The 14864-nt window shown below is 45.0% G+C and overlaps 1 protein-coding gene across 9 annotated transcripts in view; it reads left to right on the top strand.

Annotated features, from left to right (window-relative positions):
• Positions 1-14864, top strand: part of enox2 (ecto-NOX disulfide-thiol exchanger 2) — a 278033-nt gene that overhangs the window by 237892 nt on the left and 25277 nt on the right. For all 9 annotated transcript variants that reach the window (XM_072668263.1, XM_072668268.1, XM_072668266.1 and 6 more), the window contains 2 exons: positions 5980-6094; positions 14303-14493. In XM_072668263.1, coding sequence (XP_072524364.1) covers positions 5980-6094; positions 14303-14493 — 306 coding nt within the window. The remainder of the gene's footprint in view (positions 1-5979; positions 6095-14302; positions 14494-14864) is intronic.

The following is a 14864-nucleotide window of genomic DNA, read 5'->3' as shown; positions in this document are numbered from 1 at the left end:
TGATGAAGCAGTAATTGCATCCTGATTGAGACTGGCTGTGGTCAGTCCAGGGAGCAAATCTATGCTTTATGATTTTTATTTAAGCAGCGTTCCCTCTAGGGATGAACATTTCAACCGTGCTTTTTGCTTTTTGAATATCTTCGTTTTTTAAAAGAACAGTGTTCAAATATCCCCACCAAGACTTTTATATGCTACTACTATGCACCATACTGGAGAAACTGGAGGCCAGATGAGCGGCGGCAGATGAGACCATTTATTATGAGCCAAAGCACAGTGAGGCACTTCAACCTAAATGAAACACTTTAACTTAAGTAAAGCTTTTCAGCCCTGTAGACAGTACACTACTCAGAGCCACCCAAGCAAACTCTTTCAACAGGGGAGCTTTTCAGCCCTGTAGTGTTCCCTCTTGTCTCTCTCTGGCTTGTTATTCTGTGTCTCTCCTTCCTTGGCTGTTCAAGCATCCCATGCTCCTTCCCCAGATCAGACCCAGGTGTTCCTCATTACAGGGAAGAGGACTGGCACCTGAGCCAGGAGAGAACTACAGCTCTGCCCCACAGCCATCTCATTCTGGTCCTTTCATAACCCAAGCCACCAAGATCGAATAGCAGGCATACTTTTGTAGCTGGAACCCAAAGTGAGAGGTCAGGCTTGCGCAGCAGTCCCACCATTTCCACACTAGCTCCAGTGCACTCCAAGAAAGAGACAGAAAGCTCCAGTTCCTGTGGACTTTCCAGAACCAAGGACAGCGTCATGGTCAATAAATAGGGTTTGGGCACCTGCTTTACTCTGCTGGAGTTGTGGGCTTGGCGGCCTGCTCAACACTGTGGGCCTTTAGCATGATACTATTAAGTTAAGCGCTAGTTAAATTGTAAAATGTTTTATGTTATATATTTTCGGATTTAGTTAAGCCTTAATGTTGTCATTTGCTTAAAACTGCAGGGAACCTAAATCCATGTTTTCTGTGTAATTAGGTTAATCCTGCTCTTGTGGGTACACAGTAGACACCTACAAAGTATGCCCTGTGAAAACCTTCCACATTGACTACAATATATTGCACCACATTTCTGCTCTTTTGTTGTAAACAGGAAGGTCATGACCTTTAGTATATGGTCATGCAAGCAGTGCCTTTACCAGTCCCAAGGCTGGTGTAGTTGGTTTCAGCAACTTTAATAGATTAGAGAAACTTACAGAGCCAAAATCTACCAAACCAGCACAGCTGAATTGTGGTTGTTTGTTTAAAAGTAAAGAAGAACATTACCTTTGAGCGCATTGGGGTCTACAGCACAAACTACATATATAGTATGTAGGGCCTATTTCACTCATTTCTCCCCACACGGTTGTGTTTAGTTAGTTAGTGGCATAGAAAGTGTTAGGACCTCACCCAGTTAGGACCAAACCGTGCAAATTATTTTAACTGTAGTATCATACAAGTGTTCTTAATATTTTACACTGTGTTCCTTGGGGCTAAGAGAGTTTCAGCGTAGTGTGTCAACATTAGCTCTATTAATTTGGCATGCGGTCAAAAAATCTATACAATTTCATAATAAGCCCGAGTCAAGCCAGAGTTCCAGCATTCCCATTTCCCACCCTTTGTCTGTGGTTAAATATAATCAACTCATTACCTAATAGCTCACTCTGTAAGATTCAGGGTGTCTCTCTCCCTTTCACTCTATGTCTCTTGTGCAGTAGCACTGTTTGTAATCCCTCACATTATGCACATCTTGAAGGCAACCTCCAGCTCCTCCTGAAGGCTCCACACTATGAAGCTCCACTACTGTTGGGATTTTCACCCTGGGGGAGGCTTTTTAAACTTGCGAAGTTTCCAAAACTCATGTGTATTTGGAAGTGGGCCATCAGCAACCCAGCCCACCTATGTGAGTGTTTGTGCGTTAAGGGCTTTTAGTAGGAGCTTCTGTCTGCAGCAGGGTGACAGTGGATGGCAAGTGTAATGACAACTCAGTGTGTGCTCTCCTGTTCCATCACCTTCACGTATGCTTGGACAGTCACTGAGCCGCTCTTAGTCACTCTGAAGGTAAAGCTCTGGTTTCTGAACCACTGCCAAACCCCTTCCAACAACAACACCATATCCACCCCATCCGCACCCCCACCCCAACGCTGGCTTGGATTGCTGCAAACTGGTGGATTTGTCTTCTTGCCTCTCTGAACCCCCCTGCAGGTTAGATGGGCCTTGGTAAGTGCTGCCTTTAACAGGCTGTTCTGTCCAGTCAGTGCGAGAGTCTGGAGCACGGCGCTGATTGTTATTCCGAGCGGTGCTGCAGGTAGCACTGTGTGATTGGACAGACGAGCTGAATTGAACAGCAGCTGGCATGTGCTGCAGGCGCTGTGACTGCCTGAGCGCGGGATTGGAGGGACGGCTAAAGCCACGGTCTTACAGAGGAGACTTCAAAAGAAAACTGCACCCCAACCCCCCGGCAGCACACCCGTTCTCTACTACTTCCCCCACCCCCAATAGTTTTTTCCCCTCTCTCTGGGTCTCTTCTTCCCCCCCCCCACACACACACACACTCTTTGTGATCACTCTCTCTTATTACTAGGGATTACTAGGGAAAAATATCAGATATCACTAAATATCAGTAGATTCCATATTTAAGTCTTTTTAAAAATCCACAGCTTTGCTGTTTCTGCCGTTATTTCTGCCATGACAGGGAGAGACTTGTGCTGAACTGCTCGGTTGGAGCATTGCATTTATTTATTGGAGCATTTATTCATTCAACAGTGGTATCGGATCAGTATCTGGTTTTGGCGTCAGAACAGAAAAAATTGGTTCTGTGCATTCCTACTTATTGCCCTCTCTGTGCTCTCCCTCTCCCTCCTCTTTCTCCACAGTCTATTTCTCTTCATGCTCTATTTGTTTCTCTCTCTCTCTCGTGCTCTGTCCTTCATCGCTCTCTGTGTCTCCCGTCTCTCTCTCTGAATCACTCTCCTTCTAACTCTTCCATGCTGTCTCTATACTGTCTGTCTCTTTCTGTTCTGTCTATAAACTCTCTTCACTCTCCTTTCTCTCTGTTCTCCCCCCTCATTGTCCTCTTGCTCTCTCTCCTTGTTCTCTTCCTCACTCTCTCTTTACTGTCTCTGCCTCTCTCGCCCTTATCTGTCTATAATCTCTCTTCACTCTCTCCTCTCTACTTTCTCTGGCTCCCGCTCTTATACTGTCTCTCGCTCACTTTCCATCTCTCTCATACTATGTCTCTCTCACTCTCCATCTCTCTCACACTATGTCTCTCTCACTCTCCATCTCTCTCACACTATGTCTCTCTCACTCTCCATCTCTCTCACACTATCTGTCTCTCACTCTCCATCTCTCTCACACTATCTGTCTCTCACACTATCTGTCTCTAACTCTCCATCTCTCTCACACTCTCTGTCTCTAACTCTCCATCTCTCTCACACTCTCTGTCTCTAACTCTCCATCTCTCTCACACTATCTGTTTCTCACTCTCCATCTCTCACACTATGTCTCTCTCACTCTCCATCTCTCTCACACTATCTGTCTCTCACTCTCCATCTCTCTCACACTATCTGTCTCTCACTCTCCATCTCTCTCACACTATCTGTCTCTCACTCTCCATCTCTCTCACACTATCTGTCTCTAACTCTCCATCTCTCTCATACTATGTCTCTCTCACTCTCCATCTCTCTCATACTATGTCTCTCTCACTCTCCATCTCTCTCACACTATGTCTCTCTCACTCTCCATCTCTCTCACACTATGTCTCTCTCACTCTCCATCTCTCTCATACTATGTCTCTCTCACTCTCCATCTCTCTCACACTATCTGTCTCTCACTCTCCATCTCTCTCACACTATCTGTCTCTAACTCTCCATCTCTCTCACACTATGTCTCTCTCACTCTCCATCTCTCTCACACTATGTCTCTCTCACTCTCCATCTCTCTCACACTATCTGTTTCTCACTCTCCATCTCTCTCACACTATCTGTCTCTAACTCTCCATCTCTCTCACACTATCTGTCTCTCACTCTCCATCTCTCTCACACTCTGTCTCTCACTCTCCATCTCTCTCACACTATCTGTCTCTAACTCTCCATCTCTCTCACACTATCTGTCTCTAACTCTCCATCTCTCTCACACTCTCTGTCTCTCACTCTCCATCTCTCACACTGTCTCTCTCACTCTCCCCATCACTCTTTCACACTGTCTGTCTCTCTCACTCTCTCTCATACTATTTGTCTCTCACTCTTCATATTCTCTCTTGCTCACTCTCCATCTCTCTCACACTATCTGTCTCTCACTCTCCATCTCTCTCACACTATCTGTCTCTCACTGCCCATCTCTCTCACACTATCTGTCTCTCACTCTCCCCATCACTCTTTCACACTGTCTGTGTCTCTCTCACTCTCTCTCACTATTTGTCTCTCACTCTTCATATTCTCTCTTGCTCACTCTCCATTTCTCTCACACTATCTGTCTCTCACTCTCCATCTCTCTCACACTATCTGTCTCTCTCACTCTCCATCTCTCTCACACTATCTGTCTCTCTCACTCTCCATCTCTCACACTATCCATCTCTCTCACTCTCCATCTCTCTCACACTCTCTGTCTCTCACTCTCCATCTCTCTCACACTATCTGTCTCTCACTCTCCATCTCTCTCACACTATGTCTCTCACTCTCCATCTCTCTCACACTGTCTCTCAATCTCCATCTCTCTCACACTATGTCTCTCACTCTCCATTTCTCTCACACTATCTGTCTCTCACTCTCCATCTCTCTCACACTATGTCTCTCTCACTCTCCATCTCTCTCACACTATGTCTCTCTCAATCTCCATCTCTCTCACACTATCTGTTTTTTTCGCTCTCCCCATCACTCTTCCATACTGTCTGTGTCTCTCTCACTCTCTCTCTCACACTGTTTGTCTCTTACTCTTCATATTCTCTCTTGCTCACTCTCCCATCACTCTCCAATCACTCTCCATCTCTCTCACACTAATTGTCTCTTTCACTCTCAGTTTCCATCTCTCTCACACACTACCTCTCTCTCACTTTTCATGCACTCTCCCACCTCTCTCCTGCACTCTCTCTTTACTGTCTCTCTTTGTCTCTGCTTTGCTTCACTCTCTTTTTCTTTCACTCTCTCTCCCTCATTGACTTTCGCTCTGTCTCCCTCACTGTCTCTTTACTGTCACTATCTGTCTGTAATCTCTCTCTCTCTCTCTGACTCTCTCTTTTTATCCATCTGTCTCTCTCTCTCCCTCTCTCTCTTTCCACCTTTTTCCTTCACTCTGTCTGTTTACTTTTTCTATATGCAATCTCTCTTCAGTCCCTTCGCCCTTTCCTCCCTCTCCCCGTTCTCTCTCCCCTCCCTACCTCGTTCTCTCTCTCGCGCGCTCTCTCTCTAGGCAGATGGGTGTGTTTATTTTTGCACTACCTGTTCGACCTCTGTAATTCTCTGTGAGATCAGGAGTTGCAGCGCTGCACAGATGGTGGTGTTTATGCTCAGCTTTTTGTTTGTTTGTTGGGGAGTGAGTTTCTCTTCCCATAGCACTTTTCCGTGTGTGCATGCACGCATGTGTGTGTCTCCTCCTCTATGCACATGCCTCATTAGCCACTGAGCTCCCCCGTTAGGTCGGCCAGCAGGCAGCACCCATGCAGAGACATCTGCTCAGAGTGTCCCTTCTCACCCCAGCGGATCTTTGCCGGCCACAAGCCCCCCCACAAGCCCCGTTCAGGCACTGATGCCAGCCATTACGGCGTATAAAAGGCTCTTACTGTAGTGTGTGCCCACTGACCATCCAAACCGACAAGGTCAGCCAACACGGAGCCTCTTCTGTGCATCACCGTGGCTGGCTCGGTTCCGGCTGCTTTTTTTTTTACGAGCTTACTGACTAGTCAGCGTGCTTTATTACATTTCCAGTCCATATACTTTATGTGTTGATGAAAGTCTGCAGAAGGTGTCCCGCCAGCCTCAGAGGTTAAAGCTCCCCTCTCTGTCCTGCAGGAGATCAGGAACATCCATAATGAGGAGCTGATGGGGATCCGCAGGGAGGAGGAGATGGAGATGTCCGATGATGACATGGAGGACGTGCCTGAGAGCAAAGACTCAGACGACTCAGGTAACTTCTATTCTCTCACATATAGACACACACACACACACACACACCGTCTACTCCCCAGCAGGGTTCAGCAATAAAGCCCAGCAGCCATGATTCTGCGGCAGTGGTTTTTAAGGTCCTGGCTGCCCGCTGTACTGCTCAGTGAAGGAGATGCCTGGCGTATTGAAGCTTTCTGACATTAGATAGGCTGAGAAATTAAGACTGCTGTGACCATCGCAACAGCTAATAGCCCTAATCCATATTTATTGATTATTTTGATTTATTAACTCAATAATGAATAATGTGCCTGACTACAATACAGAATCAAGTGTTCCACATCAGATGCAGATGCTTAGACCATGGTTAGAGAGGATTGTGGGGGGAACCTGTCTTATTTAAACCTCAGACATTTGAGCCCTGTTAACACCTGGTCACTTCATGCATCTTCAGCATCAGGAGTATATCTGGATAAGGCTAAGCCATATAAACCTGCTAGTGTAAACACACCCAGGACACATTTAACACAGATGCATATCCTGTCACTCAAACCACATGTTATAGCAGTGTAAACGCATCCTTCTCTCCAAGACTCTTTCCACAACCAAACACCTGTAATTACTGCAGCACTACAAGCACATTTGCATACTCTGTCCCACACAGCAGACAGATTTCAGTCTGACTAACTGGAGAGCATTTTGACTACCAAGTGTAAATGCATGAACTATAATCTTATCAGGATACAATCCAGATACTAGTCGCATGAAGTGACCAAGAGTAAATAGGATATTAGTTTGCAGGTAGCTTTTACCACAGCTCATGTCAAACCCTTGGTGTTGAAAGAAATGTAGACGTTTGAGGTAGTTCTAAATGTGGAGGTGTTCTAACTTTTTCCTCACAAAAAAAATGCTTTTTTAATAATTGCATTTTTCAAATGATGTTTAAAAGACATTTCTTCAGTTTTATGTTTAGTTATAATAATATATAACTCAGAATTCAAATGAAGATCAAAATGATTTCATGCGGTGTCCTATTTTTTTCACATTACTTTTTTTCTTTGGAAAACTGAAGGCTTTATAGGTAAAGTGATACACTTCTGTCAGATCACATGCCTGCTTGCTTCTGTACTGAGTATCTGTATTATTAAATATTTATACAAAACCACATCAGTAAAAAAAAAATCACAATCTATGGAACTTAAAGTTTCCTTTTTTGTAAATAAAACCAGTTAAGATTGTATGGATTTTATATAAACCGTTAAAATGTTGACAGCAGTCTGCAATGCGTATAGTGGGAGTATATGAAGAAACTGCACACTAAACATTGTCATTTTTACACATTTTTTTTTACTATTCCCAGTTTTATCAGTATAATTATTCTCATATTTCATATTTGGCTGTTACGCACATGAGTTTTTTCATGCCTGAATGATGAATGGGGCTGAGTCTTGTAGCGGTTTATTGGTTTATTCCCACTCTGTCCATCGCAGATTACAGTTCCAGTGCTGCTGTGTATGACAGTGAAATACAGCTCCATTGCCAAAAAGTAGCGAAAAAGTTTCAGTAATAATAACTTTTACCTTTTTGAAAAACATTATGTGGACAAAAGTTTGTGGACAGAGTGGCCCTGTTGGCAAGGTTTTTCTGTGGAGATTATAGAATCTGTGTGTGCATTTGTTGTCAGCAATAGTTTTTGAATGTATATTTCAAAATCATTGTAGTACAGGGTTCTAATCAAATCAAATTTGTAGCTGGAGCCCAAGAGAGCACAATTGGCCATGCTCTCTCTGGGTTGGTAGTTGGCACTCTTCCCCCCTCATCACTTTCACAGTGATGCTGGCCGGCACAGGTATCTGTTGGCTGATGTAGCAGGGGATCCGGGGCTTCCCTTCGAGCAAGCCGGCTGCCTAGTGATGCGCCACTAGCAGCAGTTGGAAAAAAAGGCGATGGTTAGCTTCACATGTGTCGGTGGAGGTACATGCTTGTCTTCACCCTCTATGTTTTGGAGGCATTGCAAATGATTGAGTCCTGGTGAATGGGTGGGTTATTTGGCTCAGATAAATTGGGGAGGAATTTGGGTTTTCTATCCCATTTCAGAGATTCAAAGTTTCTGCAGGACAGCAACGTTACAGGGCTGTTTTACATCTTTTACAGCTTTTTTACAGAGGCAACTTTATTTGGTATTTTTTATGCATTTCATGTCTCCTGTATTTTATGCCTGCTTCTTAATTGCCATGTGGGGATAATTAGAGTTTTAGTTGAACTAAATGAGATGATGAGGACTGATTGGAACAACTTTCCCACAGCATCCGGGCCAAACAGCATTCATGGTCCAATTACTCCAATTATAGTACTGACACTGCCCGGATCTTCTGTTCGGGGTCAATATGCTGCAGAGCAACCTGCACACACTCTGCTGAACATCATTCCAGTTGACCATGGAATTTGGAAGCTTTGGTGGGTTACAGGAGTACCGATCCCTTTGCACGCAAGCACTGACTAGAGAAGATGGTAATAAGGTAATTAGGTAATTAAGAAACTTCCTTCCTTACTGATTGCATGGCGCCATCAAATTAGAGCAGGAAAACAACAACCAGCTCATTTCATGCTTTCAAATGAAAAAAGTCATGCTGTTAAAAGACTCTCTTCGCTCACTGTCTAGTTTGAATAGCAAGCTAGTTTTCTGCTCTCTCTTAAAGAAGGAGGATTCCTCCTTTAGTGTCAGCTAGATCCCTTTCTGGAATTAAGAAACCTCGTAGATGGTCTGTCCTCGGCAAGGCTTTGAAGCGTTGAGCTACATTTGCTGCTGCATTGCACAGCAGAGCGAACAGGTGCCGAGGTGCTCTGGAAAATACTCGGCCGTACCAGTGCTGAAAGCGAATGTGAGCGAAGCCACTTGGGCAGGTGAGAGGTCAAGAGTGTGTGTAAAAGGTTAGATCCGGGACAATGAATGGTGAGCCTTTTGACTTCTCCGCTGTCAATATGTCCCCCTGTCAGTGGCACTGCTGGCAGGGGAGCCATTAGACCCCAAGCACAAGACATCAAATCTAAGAGCTGGCAGCTGATTCCATCATGATCCAAAGCCATTAGTCTTTTTTATGCTCCTATTACCCCCTCTGGCAGGCTGAACATGGCAGCACACGCCTCAGAATGGCTCTGCCAGCTGCTCGTTCAGCTCGTTCAGGGTTTGTCCTGCTTGTCGCTGAAGTGTCATTAGAGCCTGCACTGTACAGGAGCTGCTTAGCACACTAAGAGTCAGTGGGAGGATGCTGGGGAATCCACCACTGTGATTTGTCAGGGGGGTTTTTTTATGTTTTTTTTTTTTTAAACCACGCTGGTATTTGCAGTCTTCACGGCAGGTTTGAAAATGTTGCCCCTCTCTGTCGGTCCACACCGTGCGGGTGTGGCGTCAGACTCCTGTGGAACTATCAAGGATTCTCAGGTGTGTCAGAAGCTCCCCATTAGCATGCAGATGTATGCAAATGCAGTCATACATTTACCAGGTTTTGATTCACACTCCTTTTCATGCGCGACCTTGGTTATTAGAAAACAATGATAACGATCACTGTCAGAGTGTTGTCAGATGTTTGAAAGGATGCCACGAGAGGGAAAAGGGCACGCTATCCACTTGGCTGATGGTGGGATTAATTCAACACCCTCCTCATTTATGAAAACAAATATTTCACTCCTGCCAGCTACCAGTACAAGCTCTGGAATGAAGGAAAAGCCCTGGAACTCCTCTCTGTTCATCTCCACGAAATGAGTTTGGCCTAATCATAACCTCTTAGTTTCGAGACTGATTTGGATGTCCCTCAGGCCTTCCTCTCTACTGAATGTTTTCCCACAAGCTAATCAGAGCTAACGGCCAAGTGTCCAGTGCCAGTACAGTAGTGTACTGTGAACATGGAAGTTTTTTTGTTTTGTTGGGTTTTTTTTTTTACTAGTAGAACGTGCCCAGCTTCCTACAGCAGCCCACTGTTCTGCAGAGGGAGAGCTGCATGTGTACTTCAGCTAGGATCTTGTTGAAGCAAACCAATCAATCCGATCCCTCCTACCCAGCTTCATTCGGAGATGGGAGGACACACAGTATCACTGATGCAAAGCACAATCTTCAGTGTGGAGTGCTAACAGTGCCCCCTTATGTTACGCATCAGACACATGGGATGCTGATCATAGTCTTGTCAGTGTTTAGATGGTTAAACTTGACTTGAGGTCATATTACCCCAACCCTCTTTTTTCATACTTAAATAAACCCTTTTTTAAGTAATAATTTAATCCATCTTATTTTTCATGTGACCCCAAATTTAGCAAAGCGTATTGGATGTACCTTTGGACCAACCCTATTTTTGTTGAATGTTTTAGCACCCCTTATTTTAGCCCAAAGTTTGTGGACACCGCTCTCTTAGCCAAATGTATTGGATGAGCTTTTGGACCAACGATTTTTGGGCAAAATATTTGGCACATTTTACTACACACCTACACCATTGCAACACCTTAGCAACCACCTAGCCAAGATTTAGCAACCACCTGGGATGCCATAGCAACCAGTGAGAACCACTTTAGCAACCATTCTGCGTTCCTTTTGCATTTCCACTCTATTAGAAACTCCCTATTTGGTCCACCTTGTAGATGTAAAGTCACAAGCAAAAGCTGCACAGTTTGTGTTTGTCATCCTTTAGTCTTTCATCAGTGGTCACAGGATGCTGTTGGCTGGATATTTCTGGTTGGTGGACTGTTCTCAGGCCAGCAGTGACCCTGAGTTGTTTAAAAACTCTAGCAGCACTGCTGTGTCTGATACACTCATACCAGCGCAACACACACTACTAACACACCACCATGTGAGTGCCACTGCAGTGCTGAGAATGACCCACCCTGCTCTGTGGTGGTCCAGTGGGTCTGTATAGCACCAAAAATGGTTCAGTGAATCCTCTATTAAGAATGTTTCCGTATTATTTAGAATGTTTTTTGCTATGAGTTTATGATAAAAGGATAAAGGATAAAGGTGCACGTATTCGTCACTGTACAGTGTGGACTGTACAGCGAAATGTGTCCTCCGCATTTAACCCATCTGGTAGTGAACACACACTCACACACACACACGTGTTAGGGGCAGTGAGTACACACACACACCCAGAGCGGTGGGCAGCCAACTCCAGCGCCCGGGGAGCAGAGAGGGTAAAGGGCCTTGCTCAAGGGCCCAACAGTGGCAGCTTGCCGAGCCCGGGAATCGAACCCACAACCCTGTTATCGATATCCCGGCGCTCTAACCGCTGAGCCACCACTGCCCAACATAGAACAATGTCATTGTGCGTTGTCACACTTTTCTATCACCATGCCATGTATTCTTACACCCCAAATTCCAGGTGATGGTGCAACTCCCAGTAACCATCTTGGTCCCAAGCCCCCTGCACTCCCACCTTTTATCCCTACCCCCTTCCTCTGAGGGCTATACAGAGCTGCTGTAATGCTGCAGTGCTCTCTTCTCCATCTCTAGTCTTAAGGACAGATCTGATGTGCTCAGCCAGTCTGGATAGACGGGGTGTTTTCCCCTGGCTGTCCGCCCTCAGATCAGACTGATTACTGAACGCTCGCTGAATGGAAACGACCTTACCACAGCCATTTAATTACAGCTGTGTAATACCACTGCCTATGTCGCATTAAGTCAAGCATTAAGTAATACACATTCTCCCTGTTTAATCCTCCCTAATTAGCTGGAGATTGCAGCCCAGCCTCAGAAGAATGACGCACTTCGGCCTGAGCCCGGAGAAAGCCTTTTAGAAACACTCTCAACATTCTGCTCCACTTTTCATCCCTCCCTCCTCTTCCTCACCTTTCTCGCAATCTATTCAACCCTTTAGGTCTGCTGTCCACGGCTCACCACCATCACTGTGCCACCTATTAGCACCCCCCACTCACATGGCTGTTATTATGTGTATTTCTCCCATTCTTCTCCTGAAACACTCTACAGCCCCTCCCTCTCTCTCTCTCTCTCTCTCTCTCTCTCTCTCGAATACATGCTTCATCTATTGTTTTTCATCCTGCCTTTGCTAGCCCTCACATCCTGTCATCTCTTGTCCTTGTTCACATCTCAGTCTGTTTTTTCTCCTCTCCATCCTCCTCATGATGTGTTTCATCTTTTTGCCTTTCTCTGATTCTCCTTCTCATTCACTTCCATTCTAATTCACTCACCCAGGCTCTCTCTATCTATCTCTCAAATGCACACACTCATGCCACTGTACTCTCTATGGTCATATTCAGTCTTGCTCTTTCATTCACCTACTCATGATCTCACCACATCTCTCACTCTTTCTCTCTCTTTCTCGCTCTCTCTCTCTTTCTTTCTTTCTTTCTTTCTTTCTCTCTTTCACTCTCTCCACTTCCTCCAGCCTGGGTGAATGGGGGTCACACACATGCAGTGTTATACCCCTGTACCAGGGCTCTCATCATTTTCTTCCCCAAATGCAGCAAAGAAGACATGTGAGGCTCAGTCAAACTGATTGCTGTCTTTCTAGGTCTTTTCTGATTGGATTGAGCTGGAAACAGCGATTAGTTCCTCCAGCATTTAGTATAAAATCTGTCTGACTGACTGATCTCACACCCTCTCCTATTGGCTGATGCGTGGGTACATCACAAAAACCCAACTCTGGTTAACAGACAACCAAGTCAGTCAGTGGCATGCATTGCATTTCATTTGTTGGCACACTGTTCATTTGTTTAGTGCTAGAATATAAGAATATTAATATTGATATTTTTTTATTTAATTAAGTAATTTTACATTATTACTAATTATTATTATTACATTGTACATACTGTCCATGTATCTCCATTGTTTGTAATTTTTTACTTTTTTGATTATATTATCACATTATTACATAGTGTTTCACATTATGTGAAAATGTTGTGGATCAGTCCACCTTATTTTCTGTGAAACAATGGGGTGGCCATCTTTGTTTGCTTTGTGTTAGAACTACTGGTGCAACAGCGGATCTATTGATATAGACGCAGTTCTGATAAACCTACAATGAGTAGTACAACATGCTTCATTAGAAGGTGCCGCAATAATTGGAAGAGGAGGAGAATTTTGCATGAACACAACACAAATAGATCAGAGTGCTGTGGAACTGCAAACAACTATCTGATGACTTCTAAAGAAGAAGACCTGCATCTGTGGTTGAAGGCGCTAAATCAAAAACATCCACCCAAATGTCCATATGTCTGCTCTCACCATGTTCTCACCGAGGAGACCAAAAAGAACCAACACCAGAACACCCTTACCCAGAGAAATAGCTTGGTTATGCAGCTCCGCTGAAGCGAAAGTACTGGCAAAATGTGAGCTTTTGGACTAACGTCTTACCTGATAGTCTCACACATACCTGACACGTTCACTTCAGCAGAGCCTCATAACCAAGTGTCTCCACCCAACCGTCCATACATGGTGGCACAGTGGTGACACAGTGATGGTGGGATATGGACTGCAGACCTAAAGGGTTGAATAGACTGCGAGAAAGGTAGAGTGCATGTTTTGCATTTTGAACACCTTCAACCACAGGAGCAGGTCCTCATTTTCGTTGGATATGGTACCCCACAACAATCTTTTTTTGTGTTGTGTTGGGAAAGCTAGTTAGCTATGCTCTAAATCAGTGTTTCTCAACGCTGGTCCTGGAGGCACCTTACCCAGCACAATTTAGTGCTTTCCCTGCTCCCAACACACCTGATTAAACTAATCAGCTCACTAACAAGCCCTTTCACAGTTGCAAAGGTGTGTTAAAGCTGGGAATCCACTAAAATGTGCAGGGCAGTGTTCCTCCAGGGCCAGGGCTGAGAAACACTGCTCTAAATACCGTTAAATAGCCTGTTTGAAAGTTGGGTTCCCTCAGCTAGCCACTTTATGGGCCTTTGTGATCAGTGTACACCGCAGTAGCCAGCTTCAGACCGCATTCATTTTTAATACGATACTGCTGTAAACCATTAGAAACGCAGTGACCCGAACCTCTGACACAAAGGCAGAAGAAACAACCTCTTGAAAGTGGGCGTGGCAGAATAAGATGGATAGAAATGCTCCAAAACAGGAGTGAGTGACTCGAGCCTTTATTGACATTAAATGCTTCAGATGTCTGGATCCATTCACCACCACTAAACGGTTCATCATGCAGTGCTACCAGTGCTGGCAGGGAGAAGGCTTGCATGTGTTTCCTTTAAGTGACATGTTGCACACTCTCTCTCTTTCTCTCAGGGCCGATGGCTCAGGTGGAGGCTCTGAGGGAGGAGAATGATAGTCTAAGGTGTCAGCTGGACGCGTACAGGAACGAGGTGGAGCTGCTGAAGCAGGAGCAGAATAAAGCCCAGCCGCAGCGCTCTGAGGAGGACAGCACGCGCCAGCAGCAGCTCAGCTTCCTCCAGCAGGCCTTGCAGGGCATGCAGAAGGTATACATACCCACACATACCATATACAGCTATCAGCCGTAACTTTAGCACCACTGACAGGTGAAGTGAAAAACATTGATTATCTACAGTGGCGTCTGTGAAGGGATGGATTTATTGGGCAGCAAGTGAACGTTGAAGTCAGTTCTTGAAGGTGACGTGTTAAAAGCAGGAAAAACGGCATGAGAATCTAAGTGACTTTTACAAGGCCCAAATTGTGATGGCTCGACGACGGGGTCAGACTGGGTCTCCAAAACACTAGGCAGGTCTTGTGTTTGTTTTTTTTTTATTTGGCATGTAGTGGTCAGTACACACCGAAAGTGGTCAAAGATGGGACCAAGAACCGACAGCAGTGTCATGAGCACCTAAGGATT

Source organism: Salminus brasiliensis, chromosome 2 (genome assembly GCF_030463535.1).
Source record: "Salminus brasiliensis chromosome 2, fSalBra1.hap2, whole genome shotgun sequence".
Taxonomy (NCBI): domain Eukaryota; kingdom Metazoa; phylum Chordata; class Actinopteri; order Characiformes; family Bryconidae; genus Salminus; species Salminus brasiliensis.
The sequence above is the reverse complement of the archived record's forward strand: the minus strand, read 5'-3'. Positions and strand labels throughout refer to the sequence as shown.